Here is a 24,362-nt window from a genome sequence, read left to right as displayed (position 1 = left end):
GTGTGTGTACATCTCTATGACCCTGAGCCCTGGCCATAATCCCTCACTACAGGGGCTGGATTAGGGCCTCGTCTTATTAGCCAGCCTCCCCCCATGGTCTCGCTCCCTCTTCAGCCTGGATCGATGGCTGACTCGGTCTGAAGTGGTGGCGCTGGTTATTAAACGTGGGACCAACCAAACCCTTGGTTGCCTGGATAATCCCATCACAAATTAAGTAGAGGAAAATTGGTCAGGGAGAACAGGGAGGGGAGGGGGGGGGGGACTCTTCATATTGTGACCTTCTAAACAGAGTACACACATGCAAGCACACATTCCTTAACAACTGTCTTATTTATCATTTTATCCTGCATGGATTTGTACCTGTGATGAATCTGCATTTTATTGAAGAGAAGCCTCACTAAATGGGAATATGCTATCCTTGTCAATGTTTAGATGCCAGTTGCATCGTAAAACAGCCAGACTTTATTAGTTGATGTGTAAGCATAGATTCATAGTGCAAAGAGGGTCGGAGGAGTGTCTCACACAAAGTAAATCCTTTTGATATCTCCCTCATGCATATGTTAATTTGTGAGGTTGTTCAATCTGTAAAGAAAAGCATGATCAGCATCACTGTTGTGAAATCAGAGTAGAGACTGGCCTTGTCTACTGTCTATATATGTAGACTTTAATTGCATGTTCTTCTCTATTGACACATGATGTAATACTTATAGACATTTTCATATTCAGCTGCAGGCTTTTCCAAATCTCTTTATTTTAAAGATTTTGGTTATTTGGTGTTAATGTTGAGAAAGCATAGTTTTCAAATGATACAAATAAATGGTTTGTCCCTCACACTGGATATTTTGTTCTGTGAGCATCTGGGAACAATCATGTTACATAATGCAAGATCGATGTTGTCATAGTTTCTAAAGACTCGGATGAACGTCCAGTAAGAGCTGAGCCTGTAGGTATTTTGGGAAATAAACTAAGGCTTTTAATCCACATCAAGTATCTTGTGTAACTTCCTTTCCACACAGATACACAGAAAAACAAAACTATATTAAACAGTCTTCAATAAAAAATATTCTGATGTAGAAAATACAAAATGGGGATTTGATGTGAAGTTTTTAGATCCATCCAATCTCCAAGCATCTGTATGTTATAATCCCTTACTTGTTGCCATTTAATCATCGTTTTCCTTCTCATACTATCCCTGTCTCTGTGAATCACACTCTCACTCACCCTGTCTTTCTGTATTTGTGTCATGCACAATAATACTGGACGTTAATTACCCCCGCTGTCTGAGGTGAACGTCATTAGAGCCCTGAACTGGATGTGAACCAGCAGTTACAGAGAGGGGGCAAGGTCTATTAAATGCCATTATTGAATCCTCAACCTAATTTAAGATTAAACGCACAATGACTGGCCATCTGGCTGCTAGCTGTGGTTTCTTTACTCAATTCCCAGCATCCTCAAAGGAAAGCCTACAGACAACGGTCAAAATAAATGAAACACATTTGTAGCAGAGGACAGAATATATTAAAAGCTGCTGGTGAGCTGTGTTGGCATCGTCTTTGTGTGCAGAGTTGTTTGGCAAAGAGGAAGATCAGCTTAACATTGTTGGGAAAGCTTCTTTGAAAGTGTGTTTTTTTTAACAAGATACCTGCTACTGCATGAGAACTTGAGTTGCAGCAAAGATTCTCTCATGAGAACCAGAGAGTTTTATTAACTCGGGTTACTTAGAAGAAAATAGTTTGAAGCCGCTAACTCTACTTCTTGGCTACTGAGAATGTTCTTAAAAGTTTCTAGATGTATTTGCATATGAAGTGTCCCTGCCAGAGTCCCCCTGCTCATAGTGGAGGGAGGGCACTGTGCTGTGAGACTTACTGACAACAGATCTCTTTGACAAGAACAGGTTGATGGCGCAAAGTTTCTGCATTGGCATCAGCCAAATATGGTGCCTGGCAAGTGAGACTGAAACGTTTTCAGACCCAGCAGTAAAGTTGGCAACAATAAGAAGGGTGTTTATGACATACACCTTAAAGTTAATGACCAGCAATAGCACACATTTACACAATGCATTAAATGTGGTTTAAACACCATTAAACTGCTGTAAAATGTAACGAAAGAAATGAAATCACTTTCTCTGATTTATAGACTGTCCTCTTAAGAACAACAGAGTCATTCAATTACTTAATAATAACAATATTTATTAATAAAGGTTTTTGAAGGCCAAGAAAAAATGGGTTGTCACACTGACAGAGGTGTCAGTTTAGAAAATGCTTCTATGCATCATTCCAGAGGGCATGGACAAACAACATGCTTTGACTTTTCAGCTGGAGGACTAGTTGATATCACCAGGCAAGATCGCCGATATTGAAAGCCACAGACCATGTTAAAAGTTTTTTATATCCAGTGCCAATTCTTGCCTTCTGTAATTATGCTATGTTTAAAGTTATTGAAAGACATTGGCAAATCATGTACAGTTAGGGTTAGGCAACTAAAACACTCTATTCTTCGATGTGAAAGTAAAATACGCGGCACGTTCAGCCATCATCCTGAGATCTACACACCAACATTTCATCCTGCTACATATAGTCTGTAATTCCTGCATGTCCGCTGGCACTGGACATGAACTGTAAATTGCTGAATCGTCCGATGTAAACCTGATTTCTGAGCTGCTGGGCTGCTCTACCTGAGGCTGCATAAGTATAGTAAGCAATCATATACAGCCAACTTCATTATACTGTATGTGGAAGTGCTGTAGAACCTAAACTATGTGAAATACTGAAAAAGAAAAAAAAAGAATTGTTCAGTTCCATAGAACCTTGACCATAATCTTCTAGAGATGATTGGCGTTTGGCAGAATATTGAAAGCAAAGAGAGATTTTCTGTCTGGAGTACAAAGGCACTAACAAAGACAAGCTGATTTCGCATTTACTTTTGTGAATTCAGTCACATAATTATTACTGTCTTTGTGGTTACCCTGCAGGCGGTCACAACAAACACTCACAGTAGCATTCAAAACTCCCAAGTCTTGTCACAGTATTAAACGCGCTCGAGTTGCGGCACAGCGTAAGCCGTGATTAGAATGCGATGCTTTCACCGCTAAGAGATGTCTCTGGTGTATCAGATGGAAGCTTAGCACAGGCATATGCTCGCTGCAATGATCCACCGATGGATGACAGGTGGTTGCCCAACTATTTGCATAATTACGGGTGTAAAACGCAGCCTGCTAGAGCGTCATAAACAAATCCATATGGCCTTTTGGGAAAATCCGGATGATTCACACCACATTTTACTGATATTTTTGCCGTCTTCCCTGTGTAACACACATCAGCAGGATTTCTCACCGAATCTTTTAACTGGAGTGTGAAATGTGGAGCAACTTCATTCTCTCTCCTTGTCTTGGCAGCTCTGATAAAATATGAGAACTTTACACCGAGCTGCAGATCGGTCACTGTGGCAGTTGTAACATGGACCAGTGTTTCCTGTGCACTTTTCTGTATGTTTGTTGGCCGGGGCAATTTTGGTTGTGAGTTTCAATTCTGGGAGACTTTCCAGAATTAGCCTCAGTCAGTAGTGTAGGAGTTAGGAATGACCCTTATCTTGAGAGTCAGAACATGATATATGAGCAGTTTTGCTGCTATTACGATTGTAATTGTTATTTTTGGAGTTTCTAGTCTATGTAAGGGTTTGGACAGTTTTCACAGACATAGTTTTTTCCTTACATTAACTTTTTTTAAATAACTGGGTAATTTTCCAGCTGAAAGTATATTGAAAGTATATTTATTTCACTATACAAGTGTTCAAGCCAAACCAAACCTCTAATATTTGAGTTGTACTATGTTCCCTTTTCGGCTCAATAGACCATTTATGGAAACAAAACTATAATCACCAATTCCAATGTCTCAGCTGACATGTTGTGTTGTCAAGGAGATACTGTAGGGGTTTTATGGCCACCAGACAGAACAGTGGCCCAAAAAGTGGTTGAAAGTGATCTGCTCAATATGTAGTAACTGTTTTAATGTTGCCTTAATCAGCTGTGCCCCCTATGCTCTCTCATTCTAACACTCATCTTTTGTCATCCTTTTTCTCAACCATCACAGACATGCCTCTGCGTGTCCGTCGCAGCAGTGATCCTTCTTTGGCAGACCTTCTTCCGGGAGAAGTCCTGGTGGGCCCGGAGGAACCGTCCAGAAAAAACCCAGCTCGCTGGTCCACAACAGCTGGATTCCAAAAGCACAACCACAAAGCAAACACAAGCAGCGGCACTGGCAGCCTGGAACGAAAGGTAACATATAGATCTGGCCAGTGATGTATTGGTTCTTTAAAATGAGCGTTAATCTTGAAATTCAACTTCTATTCGACTGCTATTAAGAGAAATACCATTAATGTCCGAAAGGTATGTAAATCTGAAGATGTGTTTAAACTGATCAGAGCTTAAAGAAATTGACATTGCATTAATTCTGTTTTATATACCACTTTCAAGTTGTATATCCTGATTCAAATAGCATCTTGCCCACAAGTTATTTTCTGCAGTGCTGCAGATGTACTGCATCAATTATAATGCCAGAGATATATGCTCTGAAATCTTCCAACCTCCAGCTTCTCTCTGTTTAACTTCCTTACTGCTCTCTTCCCTCATTTTCATTCATTCTCTCCTCTGCACCCCGAATCAAAGAAATAACCGTTAGATATGAAACCTGTGTTGCCCTGCTCGCAGATATCCAGCAGTGGCACAGATAGTCTTTATCTGAAACTCGTTCCCTCTGATAACACCCCTTCTAGTCTCCCAAAAAGGCGAGCAGAGATTGTTAAACACGTTCCCTTTGTTTCCTTTGCACCTTTTCTGAGGCTTTTTATGCCTCTGATTATAAATCTTAAGAAAAGCGTATCTCGGGTACATCCTCCCTGCGGCTTTCGAATGAGAAGGGAAGCCAATTAACTTCTCAAAATGGCTGCCCCCACGTGGTGCTGACAGACCTTTACTTCTTGCCGAGAAAGAGATATGTTCCCAACGAAACGGGAGGTTAAAAAAAGGGAGACAATTGAGTGCGTGGAACGTGACACAGCAAACCTCCACGTGATTAGTGTGTCTGGAAGCTGTGTCTGATAATCCTATTTAAAGACACTTTAGTTGTCAGAGCCTCAACAATGTAACAGCACACTCCCCAACCTGGGGGGCGGAGGAAAATGGTTGAGGGGAAATGGATGACCTTTCATTTTGTCAGAACAACTTCTTGCCATGGTACTCCGAGTAAGTATTTGTCGGAAAAAATATTGAAATAATAGGAGTGTCACTGGCTGCAGTGGCCTCTACCTTTTTGTGTAAGTTTTTTAATATTTGGTTGCTTTTCACTGTGTGGTAGTTGTTTGGAAATTAGTTGCTGATTGCACAAAGGGAAGTCTATAGAACAATGATCTCACTGACATTTGTATTGGTTCCCTATAAACATTGCTTTCACAATGCAATTTGTTTTCGACCAGCAATGAAATTTACCAGAAAAATAAAGTTTGCTGACAAATGGTGCCAGGTGCCAGGCTGACTGACGATCTAATCAGCCTGGCAGCCTGGAACCATTTATATCTGCATTCACGTCTTCAATATAGACTTTGAATTGATTAATAAGGTCATGTCATGCCCTGTGTCATTGGTTGTCGCTACTCTGACAAAAACGGACGGTGGCAAAGTGGTCTTTGCGATGGCTGCACCAAGAATAATAACAGTCTGAAACAATACTTGATAGGGAAGTTGTCTGTTTCCACTGTACGCAGGCTTTGGGTTTCAGAGTTTAGATAACAAATGTATTGGGGTGTTCCAGTGTGTAGGATGTAGTGGCATCTAGTGGGGATGCAGATTGCAAAAAATCGTCATATCAGCCTCCGCTTCAGTGACTGCTAACAATGTGAAAGGCCCCCTCTAGAGTTAGTGTTAACTATTAGTTTTAGTGTGAATAATACACAAACAACTGCACATAAACACTATATGATATGTAGCATGTAACAATATGAACACCGATTCCTTATTTTAAAATGGATGACAGAAGACAGTTTTAGAGACTGCTTAATTTTAAACACCTCTGATGATGTTTGGTTGGTATTAGAACTGCCATTCAAATGATGGCTATATATATATATATATATATATATATATATATATATATATATATATATATATATATATATATATATATATATATATATATATATATATATATATATATATGGCTATTATAAAAATAAAGCTTGACTGAGTGTAGTGTTCAAGTACCGCATTTACTTTTTGACTCCCATCTGGCAGGTGTTCTGAATTAGATACATTTAAGTCATCTTCCTGTCACTGGAGAGTGGTTTGAGAAGTAATGAGCTAACATTGGAAGGCTGTCATTTCTTTAGCTTGTCTAGTTTTTGACAGAACCATTAGATTTTTCAATAGAGAGGAGGCTCATAATCCTCAGTAGCTTTTCTTCATACATCCAACTGTCATATATACACCATCAGTCCAAGATGAAGTCTGTTTTTATGTGATCAACAGCAGATGTTGACTGTGTTAGTCAGCAACGACTATGATGTTTTTATATCTTGGAGCAAACACTGATCTCAAAGGGAACAATACGTGAGTGATTAACATAGCCAGTGTATGCATTGGTTCAAGCCATGCACTATAGTGTCTCCTCATTGTCTGGGGTAATTTCCTTTACACACTACAGTCAGCCACGTTCTCTTCAATTCCCTGCGAGTCCAGTAATGGCAAGTATGGCTTGGGTCTGCTAAATCTCCACTATATAAGCCAAGGAGAGTGCTCAGTCATCAGCTAGTACTGTAAACTCATCACGTCTCCCAATGACTTTACAATACCTCATACTCTAGGTCCTCCACGCTTAGCGCAGTCAACTAAATGTATTATGCAATGGATATGAGGCCGCTGATTTACTGCTACCTCTCTGGTATCTGGGTCTCTCCACGTTTAACGACCTGATGTGTCGTAAAAGTTTGTGGAGAGGGGTTCATTGTCGCGCCGTGTTGGCTTGCGAGGACATGGGCCATGATGGCTATCAAGGGCTGTCTCGGCAGAGCCCACGTGTCCGGCAGAGTTTAACAGTCCTGTCTGCAGAGCTTCCTTAGGCCCCGTCACGCCACATTCAGCTGCAATAAAAAACACATGGCTTATTATAGCATGCAGGGGATAGGGATCTCTTCCCTGCTTTTGTTTTTTTAAACTCCCTCTCTCTCTCTTTTTTTTTTGCATTATTTTGTTGCTATTTTGTCATCCGTTAAACACAGCTTGTTTTTCGTTTGCCTTTGTTCACCTTTTCGACTGCCTGACATTCTCTTTCTCTTTCTGCGACGAGCCACCAGGGGATTTTTCTTTTTTTAACTTTTGTCTGTGCTCTTTTGTTGTGTGATGTCTCATTAAAGGAAACAACAAACTTATGTGTCTTTCTTGTCTTGCTCTACAGCAGAGGTCTTTGCAATTCATCAGACATTAAATCATCCTCATTTTGGTTGTCTGTCTTTTTGAATCATCGTCTCTGCTGTGATTTTTAAAAGTAATTTGCTTTCATTTTTATTCAAATAGCTTCAGCCACCATGACCTTCAATCGCTGGGATTACAATGCCAAGGCTAGCATGTCTGGAATGTTATCTTGTGCGCTTGTGTGTGTTTTCGTGTCTATTATAATACGTCTGCTCACGTCTGCTGGTGTTTGACATTACCTTGGCAGGAGCATTTTGGAGGGTGTTTTTTTTGAGTAATGGAAGAGCTCAGCTGCGGCTGTCTTATTATAAGAGGCCTCTTATTAGCGGCTCGAGTTTAGCTGTGGGGAAGGTGTAGGGGTGAGGGTGGAATGGAGTGAGACTTGAATGAACAACATCGTATGGGTGTGTGGCACAGGTACAAGATACTTGTACAAGAACTACCTGACTTCCATCACAAAATGACTTCTCATGTAGCTTCCATAGATGGCAACAACCCACAAAAATACCTGTTTAAAGGCCAAAATTATGTAGCATAGATCATAGATCAGTCTTGGCCCTACTCCTCCTATTTTTGGTAACAGTTGTGTTGTTAATCTTTCCACATCTTTCTGTTTCTTTGCAGGGTAGAGGAGCCCACGCCTACCGGAGTCTTCCTCGTGATGCAAGTGGCTGGACCACTCAATTCCAGAGAGAGATGACTCGCTCTTCCCTCAGTGCCAACCACCCAATGGTGGACCGATGGCTCGACCGACAGGAACAGGTAAGGAAGTGGCTGATGATGCAAAAGAAATAATAAGGCCACATCTTGAATTTTAAACCGGCGATGTTGAACTTTTATCTTCCCCTTGGTGAGGTGGGATTTACACAGAATCCCTGACCTGCCTATGATCCTATGATTTACTGTACCTACCCAGTCACTACAGTTACTCTCTCCCTCAGCTCTAGCAAACCAGTCTTTGCTGGTTCACATAAAACTACTTACTGATGCTTGGATACTGTGAAATACAGATTGATTTGGTGGCCATAAGCCTAATCAGCATTTTGTGAACTCTTTTAACAAGGGCTTCCAATGTAACATATCTACATACGTCCTTTAATGTAGGTTTAATGACTCAAAGACACGACTTATTTGGAAACATTAGTGTTGCAAATTAACTAAAGAAAAAGGCTGCACTGGATATGTAGGGATGCCCAGTCTAAATTAGTTTGGAAATTGGTGTTTGTGTCAATACTGACCTAATTAAGACAATTAACTGACTATTTTGAATAGAAAGAGAGCACTGGTGTTGTTTTGGTACATGGCCTAAGGAAAATATAGTGAGCTAGAGTCTTTCACATACTGTACGCCACGCTATTTCTCTATTTCTGGCAAGAGTTATTATCTGCATACTAGAATAGTTCCCATACCCACTTGGCAGCCTTGTTGGTCTAATAATATATCTGACTGAGTGACAATAACATGGAACATATGCCATTTGGCAGAGACATCATTCCAGAGCAACTTATAGTAGCATTAATACAGCATGTACCTCTGTCTATATGGAGAAAGTACATGTCTGTATGTTTCACACACCATGCTCAGCTGTGTCATGCTGCATCCTATCCCGTCACAGCATCACAGCAATGGTAAGCAGAGAAGTGACAGATGACAGTGTAGTGATTACAGCTACACTGTCTGCTCTCTGCTGAGGGTGACTTGAAACAAAGATGGTGCCTGACATCAAACTTCATAACTGTAGCCATACATAGCAATACGTTTCATAGTAGCAGAGTACAACACTGTTCACCATTGCAGGCTCGTCTCCTCACTTCACACCTCTTTGCTCCGTCGGCACTTTGCGATTGTCTCACTATGCACCTTGTCCCCTTTTCTCCTCAGTCTATCAGAGTGTGGGTATGGGAGACAAAAAATCTGTTATTAAAAGTGACAGAGGCTCTCTGCAGGGATAGCAGGAATGACCTTGGGAGGTGTGGGACGCACTGAGCTCCCTGTGAAGAGGATTTCTCCCAGTTTGTCTGTCAGTCTCTGCCCATCACTGCTTTGACCTATGTAGGAGGTGTTTAATCGATCCCTCCCTCACATTATGAAATGGAAGAAATAGCAAAGAAAGGTGTGAAACTTTGAGACATAGGTAGAAGAGTAACTTGAATCTATAAGTCATTGAGGAAACAATGAAAGAAAATAATAATAATAATAATAATAATAATAATAATAATAATAATAATAATAATAACTAGACAATTCCCCGCCGGGGAATCGCGAGAGTGGGCTGTGCGCTTTGCCCCGTGACGAAAAAGCAAACATGGTATCAGCAAAATTTCTCCACCATCAAGCGGGAATGGCCTTAATTAACACAGTCACCAAGTTTTGTGGTCCCACTTTGAGAAATGTGGCAATAGGAGCGAGTTAGAGAAGGGTGCAGTTTTGCAAATCCTCTTCCTGATTTACAATGGAGTTAATGGGACAGTTGAGACCTACTCTTGTTGGTTAGGGGCCGATAATTCTAAAACCGTGAATCCCACCGAGAAAATAGACACATTGGGAGAAAGAAGACAAGTGTGGCTACAACTCTGGAAAATTTCACTGTTTTTGAGTGAAATTTGTGGCTGGGAGCATCATCTAAAGAGAAAATTTCCCTTACCATCTTTCAAGGGCCAGCATTCAAAAACTACACAGTATAGGAAAAAAGTTGAAGACACCTCTAATACACAGGATTTGTGCCTACATTTTAAAGTTTGAATGGTGTTTCTAGGTGAACGTATGCCCGAGCAGGAGATGTTTGAAAAACGTTGCAAATTTGCGACATTTTTGACCTCGTCCCATTCATTCCTTATGGGAAATTTTAAGCAGTTTTTCGCGTCTTACAACGCCAAAAATTGATATTCTGAAAAACTGAATGATAGCATACCGAGTCAGATCGAACCGCATGTTTTGATGTATTGTTTGTTTGTGTGCACTCAACGGTGTGCGACGAGTTAGCGACAGAAAAAATGGCTCTCAATGTACAGTGGATTGTAAAATAAACACTAGACAATTCCCCGCCGGGGAATCGCGAGAGTGGGCTGTGCGCTTTGCCCCGTGACAAAAAAAATATGAAAGCTAAGGTAGAAGTATGACATCATGTTGATAATTCAGAGTTTCATCTACAGTTCATGGTTCGAATGGTGTGTCTAGGTCAACGTATGCCAGAGCAAGAGATGTTTGAAAAATGTTGAAGATTTGCGACTTTTTTGACCTCGTCCCATTCATTCCTTATGGGAAATGTTTGGCAGTTTTTCGCGTCTCATGACGCGAAAAATTGATATTCTGAAAAACTGAATGATAGCATACCGAGTCAGATCGAACCGCACGTTTTGATGTATTGTTTGTTTGTATGCGCTCAACGGTGTGGGACGAGTTAGCGACAGAAAAAATGGCTCTCAATGTACAGTGGATTGTAAAATAAACACTAGACAATTCCCCGCCGGGGAATCGCGAGAGTGGGCTGTGCGCTTTGCCCCGTGACGAAAAAGCAAACATGGTATCAGCAAAATTTCTCCACCATCAAGCGGGAATGGCCTTAATTAACACAGTCACCAAGTTTCGTGGTCCCACTTTGAGAAATGTGGCAATAGGAGCGAGTTAGAGAAGGGTGCAGTTTTGCAAATCCTCTTCCTGATTTACAATGGAGTTAATGGGACAGTTGAGACCTACTCTTGTTGGTTAGGGGCCGATAATTCTAAAACCGTGAATCCCACCCAGAAAATAGACACATTGGGAGAAAGAAGACAAGTGTGGCTACAACTCTGGAAATTTTCACTGTTTTTGAGTGAAATTTGTGGCTGGGAGCGTCATCTAAAGAGAAAAGTTCCCTTACCATCTTTCAAGGGCCAGCATTCAAAAACTACACAGTATAAGAAAAAAGTTGAAGACACCTCTAATAAACAGGATTTGTGCCGACATTTTAAAGTTTGAATGGTGTTTCTAGGTGAATGTATGCCAGAGCAGGAGATGTTTGAAAAACGTTGCAGATTTGCGACATTTTTACAACGTCCCATTCATTCCTTATGGGAAATGTTTGGCAGTTTTTCGCGTTTTACGTCGCGAAAAATTGATATTCTTAAAAACTGAATGATAGCATACCGAGTCAGATCGAACCGCACGTTTTGACATATTGTTTGTTTGTGTGCGCTCAACGGTGTGGGACGAGTTAGCGACAGAAAAAAGAGCTCTCATTGTAAAGTGGATTGCAAAATAAACACTAGACAATTCCCCGCCGGGGAATCGCGAGAGTGGGCTGTGCGCTTTGCCCCGGGTCGAAAAAACTATGAAAGCTAAGGCAAAAGTATGACATCACGTTGATAATTTGGAGTTTTATCTACATTTTATAGTTCGAATGGTGTGTCTAGGTCAACGTATGCCAGAGCAGGAGATTTGCGACTTTTTTGACCTGGTCCCATTCATTCCTTATGGGAAATGTTTGGCAGTTTTTCGCGTTTTACGTCGCGAAAAATTGATATTCTTAAAAACTGAATGATAGCATACCGAGTCAGATCGAACCGCACGTTTTGACATATTGTTTGTTTGTGTGCGCTCAACGGTGTGGGACGAGTTAGCGACAGAAAAAAGAGCTCTCACTGTAAAGTGGATTGTAAAATAAACACTAGACAATTCCCCGCCGGGGAATCGCGAGAGTGGGCTGTGCGCTTTGCCCCGTGACGAAAAAACTATGAAAGCTAAGGCAAAAGTATGACATCACGTTGATAATTTGGACTTGTATGTACATTTTACAGTTCGAATGGTGTGTCTAGGTCAACGTATGCCAGAGCAAGAGATGTTTGAATAATGTTGAAGATTTGCAACTTTTTTGACCTCGTCCCATTCATTCCTTATGGGAGATGTTTGGTAGTTTTTCGTGTCTTACGACGCGAAAAATTGATATTCTGGAAAACTGAATGATAGCATACCGAGTCAGATCGAGCCGCACGTTTTGATGTATTGTTTGTTTGTGTGCGCTCAACGGTGTGGGACGAGTTAGCGACAGGAAAACTGGCTCTCAATGTACAGTGGATTGTAAAATAAACAGAGAGATAGAGGGAGAGACAGACAGACAGACAGACAGACAGACAGATAGAGACAGACAGACAGATAGAGAGAGAGGATGACAGACAGATAGAGAGATAGAGGCAGACAGAAAGATAGAGAGAGAGAGAGAGACAGACAGACAGACAGACAGACAGACAGAGAGAGAGAGAGAGAGAGACAAAGACAGAGACAGAGAAAGATAGAGAGAGATAGAGAGAGAGAGACAGACAGACTGTCTGTGCTTGCCCAGCTGATCTCGGTTGCCACGGTGATCGTTGCCGACCCCCCCCCGCTCCCCGGTAACGGACTGGGACTGCTGTTTCTCAGCCCTTTCAGCCTCACATGCAGGACGTCAAACTGGTGCTACATATTCAAAACCATACATGATAGCAGCAAAATTTTTTCACGGTCAAGCCAGAAATGCCTTAAAGAGCACGCTCACCAAGTTTCATGGTCCTGGTGTCACAAATGTGGAAATGCCAGCGAGTTGAAAAAGGGTGCAGTTTCGAAAATCCTCTTCCCGATTAACATTGGAGTAAATGGACCCAGTGAGAGCTACTCTGGTCGGTCAGAGGCCGATAATTCAAAAACCGTAAATCCGACCGAAAAAGTGGACGCATTGTGAGAGAGAAGACAAGTGTGGCTACAACTCTGGAAAATATCACTGTTTTTGAGCGTAATTTGTGGCCGGGATCGTCACGGAAAGAGAAAATTTCTGAGGTTTTTTTTGAGTCTCTCTCACTCTGTCAGTTGGTCTCCTGCACTCTGCTGCGCGAACATTCCGCCATACACACTCATTGAAAACCCTGAATTTTCCCCAAATCACTCATCATCGTTAAAGGGTCAGAGTTCAAAAACTATACATCGTAGGAAAAAAGTTCAAATACAACTTAAATAGACAAGACCTGTGCCTACGTTTTGAAGTTAGAATGGTGTTTCTAGGCGAATGTATGCCCGAGCAGGAGATGTTTGAAAAACGTTGCAAATTTGCGACATTTTTGACCTCGTCCCATTCATTCCTTATGGGAAATTTTTCGCAGTTTTTCGCGTCTTACGACGCGAAAAATTCGTATTTCAAAAATCTGAATGATAGCATACCGAGTCAGATCGAGACGCACGTTTTGGTATATTTTTGTGTGGGTGGGACAAACGGTGCGGGACTAGTTAAGTGCCAAAAACGAGCGGGAGGATGAAAAATATTATTATTATTAAGAAGAGGCGCGAGCAATAGTAATAGTGGGCTGTGCTCCGCACAGCCCACTATGGACACCCTATAGCAGAGCTATAGAGGTGTCCATAGTGGGCTGGCGAGCACAGCCCACTAACTAGACAATTCCCCGCCGGGGAATCGCGAGAGTGGGCTGTGCGCTTTGCCCCATGACGAAGAAACTATGAAAGCTAGAGCAAAAGTTGAATTCCACGTTGATAATTTGGACTTGTATCTACATTTTAAAGTTCGAATGGTGTTCCTAGGTCAATGTATGCCAGAGAGAGAGAGAGAGAGAGAGAGAGGCAGACAGACAGATAGACAGAGAGAGAGAGAGAGAGAGAGACAGAGACAGAGACAGAGACAGACAGACAGATAGAGGGAGAGAGAGAGAGATATATATGTATAGACAGACAGATAGAGAGAGAGAGACAGATAGATAGAGAGAGAGAGAGACAGACAGACAGAGACAGACAGACAGAGAGAGAGAAACAGACCGATATAGAGCGAGAGAGAGATAGAGAGAGAGAGATAGACAGATAGAGAGAGACAGATAGAAAGAGAGAGAGAGAGACAGAGAGAGACATAGAGAGAGAGACAGACAGACAGATAGAGATATATGTATAGACAGACAGATAGAGAGAGAGAGATAGAAAGATAGAGAGAGAGAGACAGAGAGAGAGAAGGACAGACAGAGAGAGCGAGAGAGAGAGAGAGAGACAGATAGATAGAGAGACAGAGGCAGACAGACAGAGAGAGAGAGAAAGACAGAGAGATAGAGAGACAGGGAGAGACAGAGACAGAGACAGACAGATAGAGAGAGAGAGAGACAGAAAGATAGAGAGAGAGAGGCAGACAGATACAGACAGACAGAGACAGACAGATAGAGAGAGAGAGAGACAGACAGATAGAGACAGACAGATAAAGAGAGATATATGCATAGACAGACAGATACAGACAGACAGAGACAGACAGACTGTCTGTGCTTGCCCAGCTGATCTCGGTTGCCACGGTGATCGTGCTGACCCCCCCCCCCCCCCCCCCCCGCCAACGGACTGGGGACAGCTGTTTTCTCAGCCCTTTCAGCCTCAAATGCAGGACGTCAAACTGGTGCTATATATTCAAAACCATACATGATAGCAGCAAAATTTTTTCACGGTCAAGCCAGAAATGCCTTAAAGAGCACGCTCACCAAGTTTCATGGTCCTGGTGTCAGAAATGTGGAAATGCCAGCGAGTTGAAAAAGGGTGCAGTTTCGAAAATCCTCTTCCCGATTAACATTGGAGTAAATGGAGCCAGTGAGAGCTCCTCTGGTCGGTCAGAGGCAGATGATTCAAAAACCGTAAATCCGACCGAAAAAGTGGACGCATTGTGAGAGAGAAGACAAGTGTGGCTACAACTCTGGAAAATATCACTGTTTTTGAGCGTAATTTGTGGCCAGGATCATCACGGAAAGAGAAAATTTCTGAGGTTTTTTTTGAGCCTCTCTCACTCTGTCAGTTGGTCTCCTGCACTCTGCTGCGCGAACATTCCGCCATACACACTCATTGAAAACCCTGAATTTTCCCGAAATCACTCATCGTCGTTAAAGGGTCAGAGTTCAAAAACTATACATCGTAGGAAAAAAGTTCAAATACAACTTAAGTAGTCGAGACTTGTGCCTACGTTTTAAAGTTAGAATGGTGTTTCTAGGCGAATTTATGCCCGAGCAGGAGATGTTTGAATAACGTTGCAGATTTGCGACATTTTTGACCTGGTCCCATTCATTCCTTATGGGAAATTTTTCGCAGTTTTTCGCGTCGTAAGACGCGAAAAATCAATATTTCAAAAATCTGAATGATAGCATACCGAGTCAGATCGAGACGCACGTTTTGATATATTTTTTGTTTGGGTGCGACAAACGGTGCGAGACGAGTTAAGTGCCAAAATCGGAAGGAGGATGAATAATAATAACTAGACAATTCCCCGCCGGGGAATCGCGAGAGTGGGCTGTGCGCTTTGCCCCGTGACGACGAAACTATGAAAGCGAGAGCAAAAGTTGAATTCCACGTTGATAATTTGGACTTGTATCTACATTTTAAAGTTCGAATGGTGTTCCTAGGTCAATCTATGCCAGAGAGAGAGAGAGAGAGAGAGAGAGGCAGAGACAGAGACAGACAGACAGATAGAGAGAGAGAGAGAGAGAGACAGACAGACAGAGACAGACAGACAGAGAGAGAGAAACAGACCGATATAGAGAGAGAGAGAGATAGAGAGAGAGATAGACAGATAGAGAGAGACAGATAGAAAGATAGAGAGAGAGAGAGACAGAGAGAGACAGATAGAGAGAGAGACAGACAGACAGATAGAGATATATGTATAGACAGACAGATAGAGAGAGAGAGATAGAAAGATAGAGAGAGAGAGACAGAGAGAGAGAAGGACAGACAGAGAGAGAGAGAGACACAGATAGATAGAGAGACAGAGGCAGACAGACAGAGAGAGAGAGAGAAAGACAGAGAGATAGAGAGACAGGGAGAGACAGAGACAGAGACAGACAGATAGAGAGAGAGAGAGACAGACAGATAGAGACAGACAGATAGAGAGAGATAGAGAGAGACAGATAGAGAGAGACAGACAGTCAGATAGAGAGAGAGAGAGAGACAGACAGATAGAGACAGACAGATAAAGAGAGATATATGCATAGACAGACAGATAGAGAGAGAGAGACAGACAGACTGTCTGTGCTTGCCCAGCTGATCTCGGTTGCCACGGTGATCGTGCTGACCCCCCCCCCCACCCCCCCCCCCCCCCCCGGTAACGGACTGGCACAGCTGTTTCTCAGCCCTTTCAGCCTCACATGCAGGACGTCAAACCGGTGCCATCTTCAAAACCGTACATGATAGCAGCAAAATTTTTCACGGTCAAGCCAGAAATGCCTTAAAGAACAAGCTCACCAAGTTTCGTGGTCGTTGTGTCAGAAATGTGGTAACGGGAGCGATCTCAAAAAGGGTGCAGTTTTGAAAAACCTCTTCCCGATTAACATTGGAGTGAATGGAGCCAGTGAGAGCTCCTCTGGTCGGTCAGAGGCAGATAATTCAAAAACCGTAAATCCGACCGAAAAAGCGGACGCATTGTGAGAGAGAAGACAAGTGTGGCTACAACTCTGGAAAATATCACTGTTTTTGAGCGTAATTTGTGGCCGGGATCGTCACGGAAAGAGAAAATTTCTGAGGTTTTTTTTGAGCCTCTCTCACTCTGTCAGTTGGTCTCCTGCACTCTGCTGCGCGAACATTCCGCCATACACACTCATTGAAAACCCTGAATTTTCCCGAAATCACTCATCGTCGTTAAAGGGTCAGAGTTCAAAAACTATACATCGTAGGAAAAAAGTTCAAAGACAACTTAAGTAGTCGAGACTTGTGCCTACGTTTTAAAGTTAGAATGGTGTTTCTAGGCGAATTTATGCCCGAGCAGGAGATGTTTGAATAATGTTGCAGATTTGCGACATTTTTGACCTCGTCCCATTCATTCCTTATGGGAAATTTTTCGCAGTTTTTCGCGTCTTACGACGCGAAAAATTCGTATTTCAAAAATCTGAATGATAGCATACCGAGTCAGATCGAGACGCACGTTTTGATATATTTTTTGTTTGTGTGCGACAAACGGTGCGGGACTAGTTAGCTGCCAAAAACGAGCGGGAGGATGAAAAATATTACTAGACAATTCCCCGCCGGGGAATCGCGAGAGTGGGCTGTGCGCTTTGCCCCGGGTCAAAAAAACTACGAAAGCTTAGGCAAAAGTATGACATCACGTTGATAATTTGAGTCTTATCTACATTTTACAGTTTGAATGGTTTGTTTAGGTCAACATATGCCAGAGGAGGTGGTGTTTGAAAAATGTTGAAGATCTGCCACTTTTTTTACCTCGTCCCATTCATTCCTTATGGGAAATGTTTGGCAGTTTTTCGCGTCTTACGACGCGAAAAATTGATATTCTGAAGCCTGAATGATAGCATAACGAGTCAGATCGAACCGCACATTTTGATGTATTGTTTGTCTGTGTGCGCTCAACGGTGTGGGATGAGTTAGCGAAAGAAAAATTGGTTCTCAATCTACAGTGGATTGTAAAATAAACAGAGAGATAGAGGGAGAGACAGACAGACAGATAGAGAGAGAGAGACAGACAGACAGACAGAATGACAGACAGATAGAGAGAGAGAGGCAGACAGACAGAGAGAGAGAGAGAAAGACAGAGACAGAGAGAGAGAGACAGACAGATAGAGACAGACAGAGAGAGGGCGAGAGAGAGAGACAGACAGATAGAGACAGAGAGATAGAGAGACAGAGACAGACAGACAAACAGATAGAGAGAGATATATGTATGGACAGACAGATAGAGAGAGAGAGAGTTAGACAGGTAGAGAGAGAGAGAGAGAGAGACAGGTAGAGAAAGAGAGAGAGATAGACAGGTAGAGAGAGAGAGAGAGAGAGAGAGAGAGAGAGAGAGAGAGAGAGACAGACAGGTAGAGAGAGAGAGAGATAGACAGATAGAGACAGAGAGACAGACAAATAAAGAGAGAGAGAGAGACAGGTAGAGAGAGAGAGAGACAGACAGGTAGAGAGAGAGAGAGATAGACAGATAGAGACAGAGAGACAGACAAATAAAGAGAGAGAGAGAGAGAGAGAGAGAGAGACAGAAAGATATATATATATAGAGAGAGAGAGACAGAGAGACAGACAGAGTGTGAGAGAGAGAGAGAGACAGACAGACAGACAGAGAGACAGAGAGATAGAGACAGACAGATAGATAGAGAGAGATATATGCATAGACAGAAAGATAGAGAGAGAGAGACAGACAGACTGTCTGCGCTGGCCCAGCTGATCTTGGTTGCCACGGTGATCGTTTCTGACCCCCCCTGCCCCCCGGTAACGGACTGGCACAGCTGTTTCTCAGCCCTTTCAGCCTCACATGCAGGACATCAAACTGGTGCTATATTTTCAAAACCATACATGATAGCAGCAAATTTTTTTCACGGTCAAGCCAGAAATGCCTTAAAGAGCATGCTCACCAAGTTTCATGGTCCTGGTGTCAGAAATGTGGAAACGGGAGCGAGTTGGAAAAAGGGAGCAGTTTCGAAAATCCTCTTCCCGATTAACATTGGAGTAAATGGAGCCAGTGAGAGCTACTCTGGTCGGTCAGAGGCAGATAATTCAAAAACCGTAAATCCGACCGAAAAAGCGGACACATTGTGAGAGAGAAGACAAGTGTGGCTACAACTCTGGAAAATATCACTGTTTTTGAGCGTAATTTGTGGCCGGGATCGTCACGGAAAGAGAACATTTCTGAGGTTTTTTTTGAGTCTCTCTCACTCTGTCAGTTGGTCTCCTGCACTCTGCTGCGCGAACATTCCGCCATACACACTCATTGAAAACCCTGAATTTTCCCCAAATCACTCATCATCGTTAAAGGGTCAGAGTTCAAAAACTATACATCGTAGGAAAAAAGTTCAAATACAACTTAAATAGTCGAGACTTGTGCCTACGTTTTAAAGTTGGAATGGTGTTTCTAGGCGCACGTATGCCAGAGCAGGAGATGTTTGAATAACGTTGCAGATTTGCGACGTTTTTGACCCCGTCCCATTCATTCCTTATGGGAAATTTTTCGCAGTTTTTCGCGTCTTACGACGCGAAAAATTCGAATTTCAAAAATCTGAATGATAGCATACCGAGTCAGATCGAGACGCACGTTTTGATATATTTTTTGTTTGTGTGCGACAAACGGTGCGAGACAAGTTAACTGCCAAAAAATCACGGGAGGATGAAAAATAATAATAAGAAGAGGCGCGAGCAATAATAATAGTGGGCTGTGCTCCGCACAGCCCACTATGGACACCCTATAGCAGAGCTATAGAGGTGTCCATAGTGGGCTGGCGAGCACAGCCCACTAACTAGACAATTCCCCGCCGGGGAATCGCGAGAGTGGGCTGTGCGCTTTGCCCCGTGACGAAAATACTATGAAAGCTAAGGCAAAAGTATGCTATCATGTTGATAATTTTGACTTGTATGTACATTTTACAGTTTGAATGGTGTGTCTAGGTCAACGTATGCCAGAGAAGGAGATTTGCGATTTTTTTGACCTCGTCCACACATTCCTTATGAGAAATGTTTGGCAGTTTTTCGCGTCTTACGATGCGAATTATCTATATTCTGAAAAACTGAATGATGGCATACCGAGTCAGATCGAGCTGCACGTTGTGATCTATTGTTTGTTTGTGTGCACTCAGCGATGTGGGAAGAGTTAGCGACAGAAAAAAGGGAGAAAAGAGAGAAAAGAGAGAGAGACAGACAGATAGACTGAGAAAGACAGACAGATAGAGAGAGAGAGAAAGACAGAGACAGACAGACAGAGAGAGGGAGAGAGAGAGAGACAGATAGAGACAGACAGAGAGAGAGAGAGAGAGAGAGAGAGAGACAGAGAGACAGACAGACAGACAGACAGACAGACAGATAGAGACAGAAGACAGACAGATAGAGAGAGATATATGTATGCACAGACAGAGAGAGAGAGATAGGCAGGTAGAGAGAGAGAGAGATAGACAGGTAGAGAGAGACAGGTAGAGAGAGAGAGAGAGAGACAGACAGACAGGTAGAGAGAGAGAGATAGACAGATAGAGAGAGAGAGAGACAGACAAATAAAGAGAGAGAGAGAGAGAGAGAGAGACAGACAAAGAGAGAGAGATAGAGGCAGACAGAAAGATAGAGAGAGAGAGAGAGAGAGAGAGAGAGAGAGAGACAGACAGACAGACAGACAGACAGAGAGAGAGAGAGAGACAAAGACAGAGACAGAGAAAAATAGAGAGAGATAGAGAGAGAGAGACAGACAGACTGTCTGTGCTTGCCCAGCTGATCTCGGTTGCCACGGTGATCGTTGCCGACCCCCCCCCCCCCTGCTCCCCGGTAACGGACTGGGACTGCTGTTTCTCAGCCCTTTCAGCCTCACATGCAGGACGTCAAACTGGTGCTACATATTCAAAACCATACATGATAGCAGCAAAATTTTTTCACGGTCAAGCCAGAAATGCCTTAAAGAGCACGCTCACCAAGTTTCATGGTCCTGGTGTCAGAAATGTGGAAATGCCAGCGAGTTGAAAGAGGGTGCAGTTTCGAAAATCCTCTTCCCGATTAACATTGGAGTAAATGGAGCCAGTGAGAGCTCCTCTGGTCGGTCAGAGGCAGATGATTCAAAAACCGTAAATCCGACCGAAAAAGCGGACACATTGTGAGAGAGAAGACAAGTGTGGCTACAACTCTGGAAAATATCACTGTTTTTGAGCGTAATTTGTGGCCGGGATCGTCACGGAAAGAGAAAATTTCTGAGGTTTTTTTTGAGTCTCTCTCACTCTGTCAGTTGGTCTACTGCACTCTGCTGCGCGAACATTCCGCCATACACACTCATTGAAAACCCTGAATTTTCCCCAAATCACTCATCATCGTTAAAGGGTCAGAGTTCAAAAACTATACATCGTAGGAAAAAAGTTCAAATACAACTTAAATAGACAACACCTGTGCCTACGTTTTAAAGTTAGAATGGTGTTTCTAGGCGAATGTATGCCCGAGCAGGAGATGTTTGAAAAACGTTGCAAATTTGCGACATTTTTGACCTCGTCCCATTCATTCCTTATGGGAAATTTTTCGCAGTTTTTCGCGTCTTACGACGCGAAAAATTCGAATTTCAAAAATCTGAATGATAGCACACCGAGTCAGATCGAGACGCACGTTTTGATACATTTTTTGTTTGGGTGCGACAAACGGTGCGGGACTAGTTAGCTGCCAAAAACGAGCGGGAGGATGAAAAATATTATTATTATTATTATTATTAAGAAGAGGCGCGAGCAATAGTAATAGTGGGCTGTGCTCCGCACAGCCCACTATGGACACCCTATAGCAGAGCTATAGAGGTGTCCATAGTGGGCTGGCGAGCACAGCCCACTAATTATTATTATTATTATTAAGAAGAGGCGCGAGCAATAGTAATAGTGGGCTGTGCTCCGCACAGCCCACTATGGACACCCTATAGCAGAGCTATAGAGGTGTCCATAGTGGGCTGGCGAGCACAGCCCACTAATAATAATAACTAGACAATTCCCCGCCGGGGAATCGCGAGAGTGGGCTGTGCGCTTTGCCCCGTGACGAAAATACTATGAAAGCTAAGGCAAAAGTATGCTATCATGTTGATAATTTTGACTTTTATGTACATTTTACAGTTTGAATGGTGTGTCTAGGTCAACGTATGCCAGAGAAGGAGATTTGCGATTTTTTTGACCTCGTCCACACATTCCTTATGAGAAATGTTTGGCAGTTTTTCGCGTCTTACGATGCGAATAATCTATATTCTGAAAAACTGAATGATGGCATACCGAGTCAGATCGAGCTGCACGTTGTGATCTATTGTTTGTTTGTGTGCACTCAGCGATGTGGGAAGAGTTAGCGACAGAAAAAAGGGAGAAAAGAGAGAAAAGAGAGACAGACAGACAGATAGACTGAGAAAGACAGACAGATAGAGAGAGAGAGAAAGACAGAGACAGACAGACAGAGAGAGGGAGAGAGAGAGAGACAGATAGAGACAGACAGAGAGAGAGAGAGAGAGAGAGAGAGAGAGAGAGAGAGAGAGACAGACAGACAGACAGATAGAGACAGAAGAGAGACAGATAGAGAGAGATATATGTATGCACAGACAGAGAGAGAGAGAGATAGGCAGGTAGAGAGAGAGAGACATAGACAGGTAGAGAGAGACAGGTAGAGAGAGAGAGAGAGACAGACAGGTAGAGAGAGAGAGAGATAGACAGATAGAGAGAGAGAGAGACAGACAAATAAAGAGAGAGAGAGAGAGAGAGAGACAGACAAAGAGAGAGAGATAGAGACTCACAGACAGATAGACAGAGATATATGCATAGACAGACAGAGAGAGAGAGAGAGAGAGACAGACAGACTGTCTGTGCTGGCCCAGCTGATCTCGGTTGCCACGGTGATCGTTGCCGACCCCCCCCCTGCTCCCCGGTAACGGACTGGGACTGCTGTTTCTCAGCCCTTTCAGCCTCACATGCAGGACGTCAAACTGGTGCTATATATTCAAAACCATACATGATAGCAGCAAAATTTTTTCACGGTCAAGCCAGAAATGCCTTAAAGAGCACGCTCACCAAGTTTCATGGTCCTTGTGTCAGAAATGTGGAAACGGGAGCGAGTTGGAAAAAGGGAGCAGTTTCGAAAGTCCTCTTCCCGATTAACATTGGAGTAAATGGAGCCAGTGAGAGCTACTCTGGTCGGTCAGAGGCAGATAATTCAAAAACCGTAAATCCGACCGAAAAAGCGGACACATTGTGAGAGAGAAGACAAGCGTGGCTAAAACTCTGGAAAATATCACTGTTTTTGAGCATAATTTGTGGCCGGGATCGTCACGGAAAGAGAAAATTTCTGAGTGTTTTTTTGAGGCTCTCTCACTCTGTCAGTTGGTCTCCTGCACTCTGCTGCGCGAACATTCCGCCATACACACTCATTGAAAACCCTGAATTTTCCCCAAATCACTCATCATCGTTAAAGGGTCAGAGTTCAAAAACTATACATCGTAGGAAAAAAGTTCAAATACAACTTAAATAGTCGAGACTTGTTCCTACGTTTTAAAGTTGGAATGGTGTTTCTAGGCGCACGTATGCCAGAGCAGGAGATGTTTGAATAACGTTGCAGATTTGCGATGTTTTTGACCCCGTCCCATTCATTCCTTATGGGAAATTTTTCGCAGTTTTTCGCGTCTTACGACGCGAAAAATTCATATTTCAAAAATCTGAATGATAGCATACCGAGTCAGATCGAGACGCACGTTTTGGTATGTTTTTGTGTGGGTGCGAGAAACGGTGCGGGACTAGTTAAGTGCCAAAAACGAGCGGGAGGATGAAAAATATTATTATTATTAAGAAGAGGCGCGAGCAATAGTAATAGTGGGCTGTGCTCCGCACAGCCCACTATGGACACCCTATAGCAGAGCTATAGAGGTGTCCATAGTGGGCTGGCGAGCACAGCCCACTAATAAGAAGAGGCGCGAGCAATAATAATAGTGGGCTGTGCTTCGCACAGCCCACTATGGACACCCTATAGCAGAGCTATAGAGGTGTCCATAGTGGGCTGGCGAGCACAGCCCACTAACTAGACAATTCCCCGCCGGGGAATCGCGAGAGTGGGCTGTGCGCTTTGCCCCGTGACGAAAAAGCAAACATGGTATCAGCAAAATTTCTCCATCATCAAGCGGGAATGGCCTTAATTAACACAGTCACCAAGTTTCGTGGTCCCACTTTGAGAAATGTGGCAACAGGAGCGAGTTAGAGAAGGGTGCAGTTTTGCAAATCCTCTTCCTGATTTACAATGGAGTTAATGGGACAGTTGAGACCTACTCTTGTTGGTTAGGGGCCGATAATTCTAAAACCGTGAATCCCACCGAGAAAATAGACACATTGGGAGAAAGAAGACAAGTGTGGCTACAACTCTGGAAAATTTCACTGTTTTTGAGTGAAATTTGTGGCTGGGAGCGTCATCTAAAGAGAAAATTTCCCTTACCATCTTTCAAGGGCCAGCATTCAAAAACTACACAGTATAA

The 24,362-nt window shown here is 43.0% G+C and overlaps 1 protein-coding gene across 5 annotated transcripts in view; it reads left to right on the top strand.

The window, feature by feature from the left end:
* Positions 1 to 24,362, top strand: part of LOC119008605 (partitioning defective 3 homolog) — a 377,798-nt gene that overhangs the window by 123,547 nt on the left and 229,889 nt on the right. For all 5 annotated transcript variants that reach the window (XM_037079110.1, XM_037079112.1, XM_037079111.1 and 2 more), the window contains 2 exons: positions 4,089 to 4,273; positions 8,084 to 8,221. In XM_037079110.1, coding sequence (XP_036935005.1) covers positions 4,089 to 4,273; positions 8,084 to 8,221 — 323 coding nt within the window. The remainder of the gene's footprint in view (positions 1 to 4,088; positions 4,274 to 8,083; positions 8,222 to 24,362) is intronic.

The sequence above is a fragment of the Acanthopagrus latus genome, chromosome 19, assembly GCF_904848185.1.
Source record: "Acanthopagrus latus isolate v.2019 chromosome 19, fAcaLat1.1, whole genome shotgun sequence".
Classification (NCBI taxonomy): Eukaryota; Metazoa; Chordata; class Actinopteri; order Spariformes; family Sparidae; genus Acanthopagrus; species Acanthopagrus latus.
This window is presented reverse-complemented; position numbering and strand designations above follow the sequence as displayed.